Here is an 18,005-nt window from a genome sequence, read left to right on the forward strand (position 1 = left end):
GTATTCATTTGTAAAATAATGCTTTTCAGTTTGTCACAGGGCCATCCATACAACAAAATAGCAATTTTTAAGGAGATACTGGCGGGGCCAGGAGGAGTTGGGGGACCTCTTATGCCTCTTTCTTGGTGGAAGACCCCATGGAAGGGATAAGTGGGGGCTAGAGAGGTCTCTGGCAGTGGCTAATTTGTGGTGGGTGAGAAGGGGGTTGGAGGGTCCTGGGAAGGCCTCAGAAGGGGCATAAATCAACCCAGGTGGATAGACCTTGGCCTTGGCTTATTGGTGAGGGTGAAGGTGTTAAAGGGGGTCTGGCATCACTCCAGGAAGTGGCAGCCAGTGTTCCAGGGAGGCACTATTTCGGGTGATTTTTGTTTTGGGTTTCAAATGTTTATTTCGGTTCAGCAAATGAACCGAACAACAACAAACATTAAAATGAATCAAAAAATGAATTACCACTCCCTCCCCTAAATGAAAAAAAAGAAAGACTGAAATTACATTTTTTATTAAATTTATAATTTATTAAGTTTTAAATCAAATACATAATACAAAAACCAAGGAAAAAAAGATTCTATCAAGAAAAAATTACAGCAAAGTTTTCAAGATCTGTAAATTTAATATAGACCCCTTAGTTGGGAATGAATTGAGATTCAAGTGAACACATTCTGGAGTCTAAATTCATCAATTTAGCAGATGTTCCCAAGGAAAATAAACACAAATCATTCACAGTATTTGTTGGAGAATTATCAATCCTGTTCACAATCCTCCAGATATCCATTAAGGTGATATCTTCAGGTCTAGAGCAGAAAAATCCTCAACTCTAAGATGGATGGAGGAAGGAGGAGCCACAGGATCAGGAACAGATACTATCAAACTCTGTATATTAACTGAGGGTAAGCCCAAACCATTCCTAGTACAATCATTTGTCAAAGCTACATCTGGAGTAGATGTACTCAAATGTTCTGTAGGCCAGGCCCAGTAGAAGTCAAGTCCAGAAGGAGCCCCAAAATAACAGAGTTCCCTACTAAATAAAGTTAAATCCTCAGACCCCTGGTTTACAGATGGCATTGATGGGGGGGGGGGGGGGGGCATGACACTCCAGACTTAAGGGAGGTATCCTCAAACTTCACACTCAGATTCTCCTACAATAATGGGTGAGGATGGATAACTTGTCTATCTATGGGACCTCTCATCCCATGGTGTAACAAATGGGAAGAAAGATTTTATAAGGAGCGTGCCTCTTTGGAGCACTGCTTAAGTGAGCCAGCGGCAGCTGCGCACCACCATGTGCTAGATCTTGATCCTCCGGGAGCCTCAATGGTGTTCTTTCTGGGATTAGGCTGTTCCACACAGTGCCCATAATGCTCCTTCTCTCAGGGCCTCCAATCAGGGCAGAAACAAGTTGACAGACTCAGCACTTGAGCACCTGATTGTGCTAGATTTGAACCTTGGGGGGCTTTGATGGCATCACCTCCAGGATCCAGCTGTCCAACACAGTGCCTGCAACACTCTTCCTCTCAGGACCTCTGATCAGGGCAGGAACAAGATGACAGACTCCCCATTTGAGCACCTCAACGTGCTAGATTTAAACTTCCCAGGGGCTTGTTGGTGTTGTCTCCAGGATCCAGCTGTCCAACACAGTGCTTGCAATGCTCCTCCTCTCAGGGCTTCTGATCAGGGCAGGAATAAGATGACAAACTGCCCACTCGAGCACCTCAATGTGCTAGATTTGAACCTCAGGGTGCCTTGATGGCATCTCCTCCAGGATCCAGCTGTCCAACCCAGTGCTTCCAGCACTGCTTTTCTCAGGGCCTCCAATCAGGGCAGGAACAATATTTCATTACATTTATTAATACTTAATATCCCACTTGAGGATATGTTATCCAGGTGGTAATACAAAATATAAAATACAATCATAATTTTCAAAACTTAACAAAAATAAAAATAGCAATACAATCAAACATATAAAAACTTAAACACAAGCAATAAAAAACATTTAACAGTATAAAACAAACAATTACTAATCAAATTCCATCCAGCAGCAGATATTATTCACAAAACTTTATGGGTCATCTTATCAGGGACACTGCAGATATCAAGCTTAGATGTTCTCAGAAGCCTTAATAAAAAGCAAGACTTCACAACTTTTCTAAACATCAAATAATCCCGAATAGAAGGAATATCAGATGATAAAACATTCCATAATGAAGGGGGCTTCAAAACTAAATGACGATCCTCTGGTGGACTCTAATCATATAACAGATGGAGAAGGAACATGAAGTAATCTACCTTGAGATGAACACAAGACTCGTGATGGAGAGTAAGGAATCAGCAATTTCGAAAAATAAAGTCAAAGACCAGATGAAAGTACTCGAAAAACAATACAGAGCAACTTAAATCAAATTCTATAGGAAACTGGCAACCAATGTAATTGTTTTAAAGCTGGAGAAATATGATCATATTTATGAAGACCTAAACTAGCCTAGCAGCTGTATTCTGGACTAACTGAAGGTGCTTTAACTGAATATTCAAAACTACAGGGAATTACAATAATCGATCTTTGATACTACAAAAGCATTAGTTTTTAAGTCCTTTACTTCCAACAACAAACAAAGGGCCTCATTTTTCAAAATGCGGGTAAGGCGTTTTCGCATGCGTTAAGGGCTTATCGCATGCGAAAAGCCCCGTTTTTGCATGCGATAGGCCTTTAACGCATGCGAAAACGTGTTTACCGCATGCGATCGCACCATATCATATGGTGCGATGCAAATTCCAAAAATGGGAGGAGAGTGGGCTAGCCTCTGTGCGAAGAGTATCGCACAGCCATAATGCAGGATTTTAGCTACACCTCTTTGAAATGCGTTAGTGGCCGAAACTATGCAGAAAGGGTATTTGCGAAGTGTCCCATATGGCTTATTTCGTCAGATATGAAGGCTCCAAAGCTGTGAGAGAGAGAGAGAGAGAGAGAGAGAGAGAGAGAGAGAGAGAGAGAGAGAGAGAGACAGACTGGCCATAATAGCATGTCCCATGCATAGGTATTTGTATCCCTAGGATAGGCCCACCTAGTAACTCGAGGTGGGGAGTAGGTAAGAGTGTAGGGGGTTAGGGGCCGCTTTCACATTGTACATGAGACGTACGAACAGAACAGTGGTCTCTTGTGAGGATTGGCTGGCCTTCGGAGTGAGGAAACTCACTCCAAGATGAGAGTTGGTCAAGGGTCTCTCAACCTAGCTTGATGTTACCCAGGTAGAGAGTCCATCTCACTCTCTCTCTCTCTCTCTCATCATTGAAAAATGGGTCCCCCAGTGGTTGCATGCAGGAAATACATCGGGTTTGGCATGTATCACAGAATATGAAGTGGTATCACAATGTGCACTAACTTATCTCTTTGCATAGGTAATTATCGCAAAATGCGATAAATACTACATTAGCATAAACCACGCCCTTTTGCTATCGCATGCGGTACTTACCGCATTTTGATAAATCTAGCCCAAAGTTTTTGAAACCTTGGAAGAAATAAAACTAGTCATAGAAATTCTCTAAGTTCACTTAGAGAATAGCCACTGCCATTAGCAATGGTAACATGGAATAGACTTAGTTTTGGGTACTTGCCAGGTTCTTATGGCCTGATTGGCCACTGTTGGAAACAGGATGCTGGGCTTGATGGACCCTTGGTCTGACCCAGTATGGCATGTTCTTATGTTCTTAGGTTCAATATGACAGACTCTTTACTCAAACACCGGAACATTCATGATTTAAACCTCTGGGGGGCCTTGATAGCGTCGCCTCCAGGATCAGGCTGTCCAACATAGTGCCCGTAGCACTCCTCCTCTCAGGGTCTCCAATCAGGACAGGGACAAAATGACACTCTTCACTCAAGCACCTGAACGTGCTAGATTTGAACCTCCGAGGCCTTGATGGTATTGCCTCCAGGATCCAGCTGTCCCAACACAATGCCTGCAGCACTCCTCTTTTCAGGGCAATGAACAAAATGACAGACTCTCCTGAAATTACATTTTTATTTGTCTGTATGTTTCTTATGTTTATCTATGCAGGAAAGGCATAGAAAAACAACAAATCAGTCCTCACATACCATACTATATATGTTGGGCTCAATTTTTAAATGCATTTAAATGCATAAAAACATGTTTTATGTGCATAAATAGCCGGAACTCAAATGTGTTGATGTGAATTACTTTTACGCAAACTGGGGAGAGGCGCTGTGGTGGGTGCTTATAAAATTACCCGCCACCTCATTTTTCTTCTGTTGTATATCTTTCCCTGGAGCTGCAGTAACACAGCGTGGAAAGATTAGTACAGACTGCGCTTCATAAATACCATTTCTGCTCAGAAAGTTACTCTGGTGAGGCGCAGTGGATGGTCAAGTGGATTCAGGGGCAGGAGAGCAGGAACTGTTGATCTGGCTGAACCTGCTTTATACCCTTTGAACCTTCAGATGGCTGCTGATCCAACTTGCTGAACCTTATCAGTTAGTTATATGCAGTTTCTCTGTCTGTGACCCTGTTTACTGAGAAGGAAGGTTAAAGAGTGAACTTCCACTCTAGAAACATTTACCAAAATTAAACAGCAGGGCTCATAAATTCTTGCTCATATCCGAAAACTCAATGGTGTTTGGGGGGAGGGGGTAGAACGTCCACTGCCTGACGTTTTATCCTAGGTAATTTTATTGATGTTGTCAAACATTACTGCTAACCCCCAATTTGGGTTTAGTTAGAAGGGGGTCTGGAATAAATCTGAACCAAATGTTTTCCATACGGCATCGGACTCCTCCTTGGTGGTGAAGGATGTGCCAACACGTTCCTCTCCACTTTTAACTCTAGGTTGCCAGTTTAAATCCAGCTCAATCAAAACTCGCCCCCCCCCCCACTGCTTCTGAAAAGCTATTTATTAATTGACATGCAATGTCTTCAGTATTTCCAGCTCTCTTCCCTGTCTGCTGTCGCCGACATGCCTAAAAGCAGCCATCGCATTTTTCACTGGTTTCACCCTAAGAGGCAGCCACAGCTGGGAGGCTGAGGACCTACCAGAACAAGGACGAGGCACAGTAAAGTGCGTAATCCAGGGGGGGAGCTTGCACTACTGTTGCCCATTCCCTACCAGATTAACGTAAAGTAATTTCATGATTAATAAAGTCACTGGAAGGGTTGGGGGTTCTCCTTTATTGTTAAAGAAGGAAAGAAGACAGAATTGCAGAAGAAACAGTCAGAGTTTCCCTAGCAGTTTAAACGAAAACAAAAAGAAACGGATGTTTTAGTTCCAAAGGAGAACAAATATTCATGAAACTGGTGAACTCGCACAATTATTTTGGCCACTTGCACACATATTTTGAGCTGGGCAGTTCCAAAATTCAGACAGGGAGGGTAACTTTGAAACCGGCGCGCAGGCGCACATGTGAACATGTTTGTCGGCACATGCCCAGAGACGCAGCCATTTTATAACATACACACAAATATGCACGCATGTTATAAAATAGCCTGAACACGCCCACGTGTACGCGCAATTTTAAGTGGACATGCACCTGTGCATGCAAATGCCTCGTCTACTGCATAAGTGGTAGCATTTTAAATGCCACGCGTGCCGACACCACTGCCTTTTTCCCAGTTCATTCCCAGTTCTCCCAGTTTGGGGACAGGACTTCCAGCCCTCCCCCCCCCTAGTTTAATAAACTCCCTTCCCCCCGTTAGCCCTGACCTTTAAAACCCCGCTGATCTGTCAATATTTTATTACTTACACATCCTCCATAGCAGAAGTAAAGTTATGCAGCAAGGGACCCCGACGTGTGCCAGTGCGCGTAAGTATTTATGCACAATTTTCATGGTTAAATCCTGCAACACCCATGCCCCGCCCAGACCATGCCCTCGCCCCACCCCTTTATAAAAACTTTTCATTTGTGCACTCAACGTATCAGGCCGGCTTTTAAAATCCGCTCGGCGCATGCCGACACAACATATTCGCGCATCCCCTAATTTCGGCATGTCGGGCTTTTCAAATTCACCTTTTAGACGGTAACTTTAAAACAGGTATGCAGGTGCCCATATACACGTGGCCAGGTATGAGTATGAATGCTCCTAATTTTAAGTTTGTATCTACACAGCATTGTAAAGTCTACTTTGAGCCGTGAGGGAATTTTATAACAGGCACGCATCCAGCCCATGACCAATTTCACCAGTTCATCCACCAGTCCAGTCTACAGCTAGGTCCTCCAACCCCTCCTCTGGTTCTTTAGCCTACACTCTCCCAGTTAACCCAGACTGCTCAAGCAGATGGCAGGAAACTTTTATTCAAGCTTACACCTCATCCATAGCAGACGTAACTTTGCACTGAAGTATATTTGGCCGTAGGTACACGCACGCATATCTGATGACCCAGGCCCAGAACGCCCATGCCCTCCCCATGCCCCTCCCACATTCCATCCCTTTTCCCCCCCCCAATGTGAGATATGCATCAGAAAGAATATAAGTTGCCATACTGGGTCAGACCGAGGGTCCATCAATCCGAAGCATCCTGTTTCCAACAGTGGACAATTCAGGCTACAAGTGCCTGGCAAGTACCCATGCATTAAATAAATCACATGCTACTAATGCCGGTAATAAGAAGTAGCTATTTCCTAAGTCAGCTTGACTAATAACAGTTAATGGACTGCTCCTCCAAGAACTTAATCCAAACCTTTTTTTAAACCCAGCTAAACTAACTGCCTTAACCACATCCTCTGGCAATGAATTCCAGAGCTTAATTATGTGTTGAGTGAAAAATAATTCTCTCCAATTTATTTTAAATGTGCTATTTGCTAACTTCTTAGAGTGCATCCTAGTCCTATTATCCAAAAAATAATTGATGCTAGCCCTCTCATAATATTATAGACCTCTATCATATCCACGCTGATCTCCAAACTGAACAGTCCTAAACTCTTTAGCCTTTCCTCATAGGGAATCCATTCCATCCCCTTTATCATTCTAGTCGCCTTTCTCTGTATCATCTCTAGTGCAACTATATCTCTTTTTAGATTATGGCGACCAGAATTGCACACAGTACTCACAGTGAGGTTTCACCATGCAGTATATAAAAGATTTTAAATAAATAAATAAATAAATAAATACAGAGGCATTATGACATTTTCCGTTTTATTCACCATTCCCTTCCTAATAATTCCTAACATTCTGTTTGATTTGTTGACTATCAACAATTTCAATGTATTTTCCACTATGACGCCTAGATCTTTTTCCTCGGTGGTAGCTCCTAATATGGAACCTAACATTGTGTAACTACAGCATGGGTAGTCTAGTGTGCGTATGCGGTTGGTTTATAAAATCAGGACGACACGTACATGTGCTTGATGCACACCTATCTCCCGATTTAAATTTTACCTTTTGAGTAGGGATGAGCAACTGCAGTTTTTAAGAGCCACAAAGAGGCCTGGTTTTCCGGATATCTACAATGAATATGTATGACTTAGATTTGCATGTACTGCATCCATTGTATGCAGATCTATCTCATGCATATTCATTGTGCATATCCTGTAAATTGGACTTGCTTATGGCTCTTGAGGACCAGAGTTGGTTGCCTCTGCGCTAAAGGATCAATTTTCAAAAGATATGCCTGGTTGAATTCTGTTTTTAGCCAGATAAATTTACCCCTTTAAAAATTCTTCCCTTGTTTAAATATTATTCTCCTTAATATATTTCTTTTCAGCATTGTATTGTTGATTGTAACAACTTGTTCGATTTTGGCTGGAACAACTTATTAGCTGAGAAATGTTTAAGTCCTTACAAATTCAGTAAGTAATTGGGTCAATTCCCAGTCATTCCTGGCCCACCGGTGCTATTTTTGGAAAGGGCACTGGTTGAACTTAGAAGCACCAGTGGGACAAAGGTGACTGGAGATCTCTTCTTCCCCATTTTGACTCATGGATGGGGTAAGATGGGGGGAGGGGGTGGGATCCAGGAGGGCTACCACTAAGCCTGGGTGTCCAGTTTTGTTTGGCATTGGATTTCTTCAAAGGAAGAAATGGAAATTCCGAAGTACAAAAAGAAATTAAGAGCTTGGCTCATGATGGTGGCATTCAATTCAGTGGTTGGTGATTGTATTATTTTAATATTTTATGACTGATGTATTGCATGTGATTGTTTATATGATTGTTTTATTTTATTGTAAATCGCTTTGGAAGATTTGATCTGGAAAGTGATTAATAACTAATTTTAAATAAATAAATAGGGGTCTCGTTTCAAAATGAATCAAAACTGAAAAATGTAAGGAAATAGGAAATGCTGATGAAATTTCCTAGTTTGTTTCCAACAAAAGCATATCCCTAGTGAATTCCCCTTACTGCGGGAATTCTCATGTTACAAAATTATCTAGATGCAAAAGTTTGCTTTTACAGGCACATCTGAAGGAAAGGCCTGCTGGTCCTTTAGAAAGGTACTAAACAAAGAAAGCACTTGAGTAAATACTTTTTTTTTTTTCAGACTGTACCTGCAATCCCTCCTGCCATCCACACAGAATAGGCATTTGGTGTGGTGTGTCCATCTGGGGTGCTCCATTGACAGAGAAATGAATATGGGATGAAGTATAGACAGTATCCAGGAACATCCCTCAGAAGCATTGCAGTCGTTCCTCGGTATATGCCTACTACTCCCTCCTGCTGCAGGATGGTAGCAAGGCAATGAACTGGGCCTCTATATGCAGGCTGCTGAGGAAACCCGATAGGTCTGTGGCCAAGGCTCATGTTTTCTGTAAAAGAAAAAAAAAAAAGAAAGAAAGGAAAAGAAGTTATTATGCATTGCATCAGTCAATGTTTTATAATTCTGCTGATGAGTTTTAATACATGCTTTTTCAATATACGTTTTTAGTTTGTTATAAAACTGAGTTAATTGTTCACATTGTTTACTATGTTTTGTTTTTTTTTATAATCTTATTTGTACGGTCTATTTTAAAAAATTAAATAATGAACCTGACCTAAGTACTTCTACCTACAGTCACACTATATTTTATTTTACTACTCTTGATTTGTGTCTGGTCCTTGATACATTCACATATACCTTACTAGTGTCATTCTTTGACTAATGCATTAAGCCACACAAACACTAAATGGTGGTCACAAATTGGGATAAAAAATGAAATACCTATGGATGGCACTAGAAGTTGTTATTATCCTACAGGAATATTTAATTTACCCCACCCGGACTTCTCTGGAGGATTCTCCACAAAACACTGCATCAGCTTTGCAGTCTACATGCACTGCAGATGATATCTTAATATTACATACAAAAGAAAATCAAGGAGTGGAAGATACTGTATAGTATTCAGACATGCATGTTAGTCTTCGGTGGGTATGATATTGTTTTGTGTAAATATGCGCTTTGTAGAAGCCAGCACAATTGCATTTTTATTATCATTTACTCAAATCCACTTCTATTGAATAATCAAAAAACTTACAATTTTCTAGAAAATATAATAAACTATTTAGTGTAGAAGAGTGAATTATCAATTGTTTAAGTCTTAACATATGTATTTTTTTAAAATAATATCCTTCTACTTCTTGATTCGTTTTGATTATATGTGATTGGTTTTGCTTCCTCTTTATATTTTCCAATTATTAAATATCACTGTGATAGCTCGAGTGGTAGGCAGCTTGATAACAGCCAGACGAAACAGGAGGCAGACTTTGGCTGTTCCTTAAGTGCACTTTGTTTACAATGAAACAAACTCAAAAACAAATATGGCTGCATAGCTTCACTTCAGGAGTCACAAAAAAATGATATACTGCTCACCTTACTTCAGGCATTGCATAGTCCTTTAAATATAGGAGTCCTTGCATACAGTAGCTTTCTCTCTGCTTCCTGGGGACTCTCTAATTTCTCTCTGGGCCCTGCCAACTCAACCCAGGCTAAAGGGAACTCTCCTGGACCAGAATCCCTTGTGATGTTAATCAAGGAGGGCTGGGCCAGATACCTGTGTCCACTGGTGGTTTGAGGGAGTTTCTTATAAAACTTCCTCACAATCATCATTTCTTCTCAAAACCCAACAATGCAGCAGTGGTGAGCCAACAAGCTCTGATTGTTGGCTCACCACTCACTCACTTGCTTGTTTGGAACACTACCTTTATTTCATATTTAAGCGCATACACACATACACTCTCTATCTATTTATATATATATAAAATATCAAAATGTTTTTGAAAATCAGGCCATTAAAACTGGGTTTTATGTGTATAAATGCACTTTACCCTCGTCAAGTGACATTTGAAAATTACTACAATATATGCCATTGAATTATCCATTAGATTTGCCCGTGTTAAGTGCACTTATGTGTGTAAATGGCTTTTGAAAATAGACTGTGGTAGCAGCTATATCTTTCTACCCTTTCTGTAATCGTATTACACCATCCATCAGTGCTACTTTACAATTTGTTTCTTATTTGGCTGAATGGGAAAGAGTAATGACTTGATTTAACTGGGTCTCGGTGCCAAGTGTCACAGATGGACTAAGCAAGCCTTCCTCCCATAGACACAAAGGGGTGGATTTTAAAAGGGTTAAGCGTGTAATATGCACGCGTAACCCTTTAAAACCCACTCCTGCGTGCACCGAGCCTATTTTGCATAGGCCCAGCGACGCGCACAAACCCCGGGACGCGCGTATGTCCCAGGGCTTGAAAAAAGGGGCGGGAGCGGGACCAAGGCCTCCGGCACAGCGATCATACCAGGCGATCGCGCACCAGCACTTGGCTGGTGCACGCAACCTACGCCTGCCCAGAGGCAGGCGTAAATAAAAAAAATAAAGTTGGGGGGGATTTAGGTAGGGCTGGGGGGCGGGTTAGATCGGGGAAGGGAGGGGAAGGTGGGGGGGGGCGGGATGGAACGGGGAAAGCCATCGGGGCTCCCCTAGGGCTCAGCGCGTGCGAGGTGCACAAGTGTGCAACCCGGATTTTATAACATGCGCGCGGCTGCACGCGCATGTTATAAAATCGGGCGAAGATTCGTGCGCGCCAGTTTGCGTGCACGAATCTATGCCCGAGCATAATTCTTAAAATCCGGCCCAAGGGGGCCAATGCAGAACAGTGCGCTCAGTCGAGCACACTAACCCGCGGTCGGACGCGCGTTGTGTAGGCAGCGTACACAGCCCCTTATGCTATAAGGGGATTAGCGCCTCCACAATGCACATCAAACATGCCACAAAACCAACAGTGCTTATCACATGCAAATGCTATTAGGCTATTGATGAGGCTATTGATGAGGCTATTAGTTATTCACTCCACATGCAAAATAAAAATGTGCGTCCTATCTGCACATACTGCTTTTCCGTATATCCTCCGACTTAATATCATGGCGATATTAAGTTGGAAAAATGAAAAGTTAAAAAGATTAAAAAAAAAATTATTAAAAAAAAAAAAAGAGTGCCAGGAGTCTGGTAGGGAAACGGACGCTCAGTTAACCAGCGTCTGTTCCCCTAACCTGTGGCTGTGCGCCGGATAGGAAAACAGACGCTGATAAATTCAGAGTCCGTTTTCTTAACCTGCGGACAGTCGACCTCTCCTGGGTGCCCACTGCCAAGGAGGCGCTAGGGGTGCGTAATCGATCCTGGCGCCTCCTTAGCAGCGCAACCTCCTCATTTAAATATTGCATGGCGCCCCCGGGAGAGGTGCCTGGGCACGTGTTAGGAAAGCGGGTGTTTGAATACTCAGCGCCCGTTTTTGGTGCTTTTTTTTTTTTTTTTTGCATCGGCCCCAAAATTAGGGAAACAGTTTACTACATCTGGGCTGAAAGAATCAGGGAAGAGTATCAACCTCAACTTACATTCCAGATGTGCTCCTATATCACAGTGAAATGTTCTGTCTGCTAAAACACTCCTCTCCCCTAAAAATACTTTACAAAATAGAAAGGTATTTGTGTTTTTTTCCTAATGGCTCCTTCTTTAGCAACTGTATCTGATATCCTGAGTGGGTATGCGTGGATTTCTGTAATGTTCTGTTGTGCTTCCATTCAGCACACAACAAACAATTTTTATTTTTTTTTTTAATAGGGGAATGATCTTTTTAAAAAATATATATATATATATATTGCTGTTGGCTGACTTTTCGAAAATTATTGTTCAGTCAGATACTGCTAAATTAGCTGCTTTAAAAAAAATACCCTTGCAAGGAAGTTAAAAGGTTAGCAGGAGCTCAACAGCCATTTACAGCTGAGGGCTCAGTAATTTACTGCTCACTGCTGGAAGCTGAGCTCTGCTATAGCTGTGACTGAGCTATGTGGGTCTTTAGCTATTTAGGGTTACCAGATGGCTCAAGGCCATTAGGAGCTGGCTGAGCCAGTCTTGATTTTACCCTCTTTGGTAACTCAATCGTCATTTATTTATTTATTTATTCATTCAATAGGTTTTCTAGACCATCGTTTAGTAAAAAAAAACTTTCACAAACGGTTTACATTTTTTAGAAAATAAATACATCTTTCAATAAAATTCTTATAACATCTATGTTAAAATACAATAAGACAGATTTTAGAGCAAAAAACTAAATTCAATAAAATATAAAAAAAACCCCACAATAAAATAGATAAGAACAAAGTAAAAGAACAGGCTAAATAAAACTCATTCAGTGGTGCTGTAAGCTCCTTTAAACAGCAAGATTTTTAGCATCCGTCTAAAAATTTTAAAATCTGACTGCATTCTCAATTCTAGAGGCATTTCATTCCAGTGCTTTGGGCCCGCTAATGAAATAGCTCTGTCATGTCATGCAAAAGGGTTTCTGATTGTGACTCAGTTATTGCATACATCATTATATATATTTATAAGAGAGAGAGAGATACAGTATGTGTGTGTGTGTGTGTGTGTATGTATATATATATATATATATATATATATATATATATATATATATATATTTATTTATTTATTTATGTGTGTGTTATATATAAATATATATTTATATATATGCAAAACACATATATATATATGTGTGTCTGTTTATATAAACATATATTGTTATATATGTGTATGTATATATACATATATACACACACATATATATACATATACATATATATACACACACACATATATAAAAATATATATTTATATAAAATATATTTATATAAAATATATATATTTATATAAACACACACACACACATATATATATATATATTTATACATATATATAAATCTGTAGCACATCACATATGATAATAATGATAATACTACTTTTGCTAATAAGAAAATTTGTAGTGATACTTGTTGAACAAAGTTAAAAGTCGAGAGACAGGAAATCACCAAATTAAAACTCTTCCTGTTATGCACAACAAATTGACTTATTGTATTGTTCTTCTGACATGGCTATAACTGTTGGCATTGTTTCTGTATTGATTGCAGTCATCAATTTATCAATTTTTAGAGCTCTTGATTAAAGAATGAAACTGAAAGGTAGTATAAAAAGAGAGCATGTGATGTGACTCATTGAGGGGGAAGACGCTTGGCCAGTCCTGGCTCTTTGGCATTCCCCTGTAATCTGATTGCTGTAGTGCTGATTGCAAATGGAAGAAGCAGGGACCACAAATACCACAGTGCATTGCAAAGACCAGGACTAGGCCAAAAATCTCTCTTCAAAAGCCGAACCACATTACATCCGTGAAAAATGCCCCTTGTCTTCCTACCTGCAAGTTGAGCTTGTGTTTGCATCTGTAGCCTTATCTTTACAAGATCCACTGGGCCACCAATTCCTACTGAAATAAACCCTGTTGCCATGCTAGCAAGAGTCATGTCTGAGAGAGCCGGGGTATGGCTAGGGCTTCCATAGCGATGCTGACTTATAAGCCTTTGAGTATTGCTGAAGACACCAAATACCACTGAATTGTAGACAGCAATGCTAGCCAATGGGAAAGACATGCCTTTAAAGAAGCCTGCAACCTGGCAGTGAAATAACACAGAAGTTAGAAGGAGAAGCAGTAAGCTGATTGATTTAACAGAATTTCCCCATACTTGTACACTCACCCTCAGAGCTCCATAATCTCTTAAAACATCGCCAGCAGAAATGCATTCTCAGCAGGCATGCTGCCTTCACTTAGTACATATGCCTTTCTGTAGTGCAACATTTCCTAATCCACTCCTAAAGGCACACCTAACCAGTCTGGTTTTGTGGACAGACACAATAAATATGCACGAGATACATTTACAAAAGGTCTTCAATGTAGGCAGGTATATCTCATGCATACTTATTAGGGATATCTTGAAAACCAAATGAGTTAGGTTTTCCTCCAGGATAGGGTTGGGAGCCACTATTGTAATGGGCCCCTCTACCTGGGGCTCTTAGCCTTTTCCTAAAAGCATCTTTCTCTGACATCATGACATTTTTCTGAAAGACTCGCCACCCCCCCCCCCCCCCCCCCCCAACATACCCGCACTTGTTTTCAAAAACCATGGCAAAGGGAGATGGTAACACGAGTGCGGATAGCGTACACTGAGAAGCTTATATATGCCAAAGGGTTAAAATGCTGGTTGAAGGCTTAATGTGTACGAAAAGTAAAAGGTTTGGCATGTTACATTTGTTACTGTTTCTACAAGCCTGGAGAAGTATAAACTCTGTTAACAAAAGTCAGCTGACTTTGGGCCTCATTTTCTAAGCGGCTCGCACACGATAAGGGACCTTTCGCACGTGAAAAGTCCCTTATCGCGTGCGATACCAGGATGGGGGCGGAGTCGGCCCCGGAAGAGGAGGAGTCGGGGCGTCACCGGGGCCGACTCTGCGCCGACGCCGCGGACAGCGAAAAGGTAAGGCCCTTTTCGCGTCCTATTTCGCTCCCAATAGCTACTAGAGATGTGCTTCGTTTTTTTCTGCCGGGTCATTTTTTGACTCGGATACCTCGTGGTAAATTTCGGGTTTTCTCGTTTCGTTTTTTTGAAAAACGAAACGAGGAAACCCGAAACCGGGCCAAAAAACGAAACGGCAAAGGAAGCTTAAAGAAAACCCACCCCAAGCATTTAAAATCAGTTTTCTACATAAATACAAAGTTTACAAACTACCCCCCCCCCATCCCAATCCCTCCCCAAGACTTACTAAGTACATCCCTGGTGATCCAGCGGGGTCCCGGGTTACATTTGCCGTCCGTGCCCGTGCTACTGCAAGCCGTGCTCTTTAAAATGGTGCCGAATAGCCTCTGAACTACCATGTCACAGGGGCTACCGGCGCCATTGGTCAGCCCCTGTCACATGGCCATCGGCGCCATCTTGTGCTCCTGTCATGTGACTGGAGCTGACCAATGGCGCTGAAAGCCTCTGTGACATAGTATGGGCAAAGGCTATCGGCGCCATTTTGATTACTGGCAGCCGACAACGAAATCGCTTTCGGACCCCCACTGGACCCCCAGGGATTATTGGCAAGCCTTGGGGAGGTCAAGAGCCCCCTCCTGATCCCCCCAAGGCTTGCCAATAATCCCTGGGGGTCCAGCGGGGGTCCAAAAGCGATTTTGTTGTCGGCTGCCAGTAATCAAAATGGCGCCGATAGCCTTTGCCCATACTATGTCACAGAGGCTTTCGGTGCCATTGGTCAGCTCCAGTCACATGACAGGAGCACAAGATGGCGCCGATGGCCATGTGACAGGGGCTGACCAATGGCGCCGGTAGCCCCTGTGACATGGTAGTTCAGAGGCTATTCGGCACCATTTTATGATTTTAAAGAGCACGGCTTGCAGTAGCACGGGCACGGAGGGCAAATGGAACCCGGGACCCCGCTGGATCACCAGGGATGTACTTAGTAAGTCTTGGGGAGGGATCGGGATCAGGGGGGGGGGGTGTTGTATTATAGTTTATTTAAATGTTTGGGGTGGGTTTTAATTAAAAAAAAAAAAGTGTCCCTCTCCCCATGCAAACCCGAAAAACGAAATTTCCCCGAAAGTCGGGGAAAATTCTTTTCGGGTTTCGGGGCCTCCGAAACCACGAGTTAGGAAATTTCGTTGAATTTCCTAACTCGAGCGAAAAACAAAGCACATCTCTAATAGCTACACCTCCTATGGTGGCGCTATTGGGTGCGAAACCAGCAGCGATCACACTGCGACAGTGCGATCGCTGCCGGCTAGCACAGGCCCACCCCCCGTTTCGGCCCCCCCACCCCTCATTTCCTAAAGTATCGCAGGCCTGCAATACTTTAGAAAATGAGGCCCTTTGCTTTGATGTCTGATGGGATTATTTGTTTTATAAAATGCACTAGGCCCCAGCTCTGGGCCTGGCTCAGAGTTAGGCCCAGAACTGTTTGGAGCTAGGCCCTGGTATAAGAACTGACTTGGGGCTTGGCCTTGGCCCTGGGCCCAGGCAATTTTTTGACCTGGAAATCCCAGGCAGGGCTACCAGAGACCATTTTTTTAAATAGGTTCAATTTTTGTTTTTGTTTTCCAAGTAGAATTCAGGAAGTGATAAGTGGGGGCCAGGGTGGGAGCTGCTTAGCCCCAGTACTTTTACACAGAAGGAAGACCCTGTGCTTGGCCCCAGGCTTAAGCACTGGGTCTAGCATTCAGGCTAGGCCTCGGCATTGGATCTGATTCAAAGCAATCACCTGGCAATGGGCCCAGATTCGGGCTAGGCCTCGGTGCTGGAACCGGCTTGGGGCTAGCTATCAGTGCCAGGCCTGGCAGAGGACTAGGTCCCATCACCAAACCCAGCTCGGGCTAGGCCCCAGTGCCAGGCCCAAGAATTATTTTGGCCTGGGAAGGCCCAGCCAGATCCACCAATGGCCCATCTTCTACCAGTTTGGGTTTTTTGTTGCTGTTGTGGGGGTATTTTCTTCTTTAAGGGGTTTTTTTTTGGTTTGGCAAATGAACTGAATGTAAAATACAATTAAACAAACCAAATAAAAATGAAACAAAAAGAAACAAAACAGAATAAAAAAAAACTAACCCAACAGAAAATGTTGGTTCTACTCATCCCTTCTAAATCTAGTTTTTGTATCTTAGATTTAGAAGGATTTCCAGCCAGATGCTTAGACTCCTTAGTTTGATTGAAATTTACTTAAATTAGGAAGCCAAAACGTGATCACCTAATTGAAGCTCTGAGCTTTTTCTGAAAATTAACTCCCAATGTATCCAATAGTTGTGCATGTGAGAACGAAAGAGAAACTGTACCATGAAGGGGACATATCCAAAGCACCTGTTGTCCATCTATAAAGCCAGTGCTATATACTGCAGACACATTAGCCAAAATTTTCTGTCAGAAGACTTTTTTGAAAAGTACCATATATTCCAAATTGACATTGTTTTTTCCTTGTAAAGGTTGGGGGAGATTTTAAAAGGGTTCCGCGTGTATATGACGTGCGTAACCACGAAAACCCGCTCCTGCGCGCGCCGAGCCTATTTTGCATAGGCCCGGCGACATGCGCAAGCCCCAGGACTCGTGTCTGTCCCGGGGCTTGAAAAAAGGGGCGGGCATGGGCGGGGTGGTTTGGGGATGGAGAGTGGGCGTGGCCAGAAGCCTCTCCACTGCCGCTGGGCCCGGGATCGCGTGCCGGCACTCAGTCAGACCGCACAACCGCAGGTGTAAATAACAAAACAAAGGTAGGGGGGATTTAGGTAGGGCTGGGGGGCGGGTTAGGTAGGGAAAGGGAGGGGAAGGTGGGGGGAAGGAAAGTTCCCTCCGAGGCTGCTCCGATTTCAGAGCGGCCTCAGAGGGAACGGAGGAAGTCTGCGCGGCTCGGCGTACACAAGTTGCACAATTGTGCACCCCTTGTGCGCGCCAACCCTGTATTTTATATAAAATCGGGCGTACATTTGTGAGCGCCAGGTTACGCGCACAAATGTATGCCCGCGCGTACCTATTAAAATCTGGCTCATTATGTTTAGCGCTCTATCAGTGCTACAACTCAGTCTTTAGATAATAATAAAACTTTACCCAATACATACTGTGTAGATAGATGTATTAGATAATCCTAATCCTTTACCTAATACATACTGTGTGTGTATTGGGTAAAGGATTCCTCATGTTCAATTCACGGTTTCCATTCTGTTTAAGAGAAATTAATGAT

At 42.6% G+C, this 18,005-nt stretch overlaps 1 protein-coding gene across 5 annotated transcripts in view; it reads right to left on the bottom strand.

Moving 5' to 3' along the window:
- SLC25A48 (solute carrier family 25 member 48) overlaps window positions 1-18,005 on the bottom strand; it is a 48,413-nt gene that overhangs the window by 11,370 nt on the left and 19,038 nt on the right. For all 5 annotated transcript variants that reach the window (XM_029583931.1, XM_029583928.1, XM_029583929.1 and 2 more), the window contains 2 exons: window positions 13,654-13,906; window positions 8,485-8,742 (listed from right to left, as the gene is read on the bottom strand). In XM_029583931.1, the coding sequence (XP_029439791.1) occupies window positions 8,485-8,742; window positions 13,654-13,885 (490 nt within the window). In that variant the 5' untranslated portion in view covers window positions 13,886-13,906. The remainder of the gene's footprint in view (window positions 1-8,484; window positions 8,743-13,653; window positions 13,907-18,005) is intronic.

The sequence above is a fragment of the Rhinatrema bivittatum genome, chromosome 18 (genome assembly GCF_901001135.1).
Source record: "Rhinatrema bivittatum chromosome 18, aRhiBiv1.1, whole genome shotgun sequence".
NCBI lineage: Eukaryota > Metazoa > Chordata > Amphibia > Gymnophiona > Rhinatrematidae > Rhinatrema > Rhinatrema bivittatum.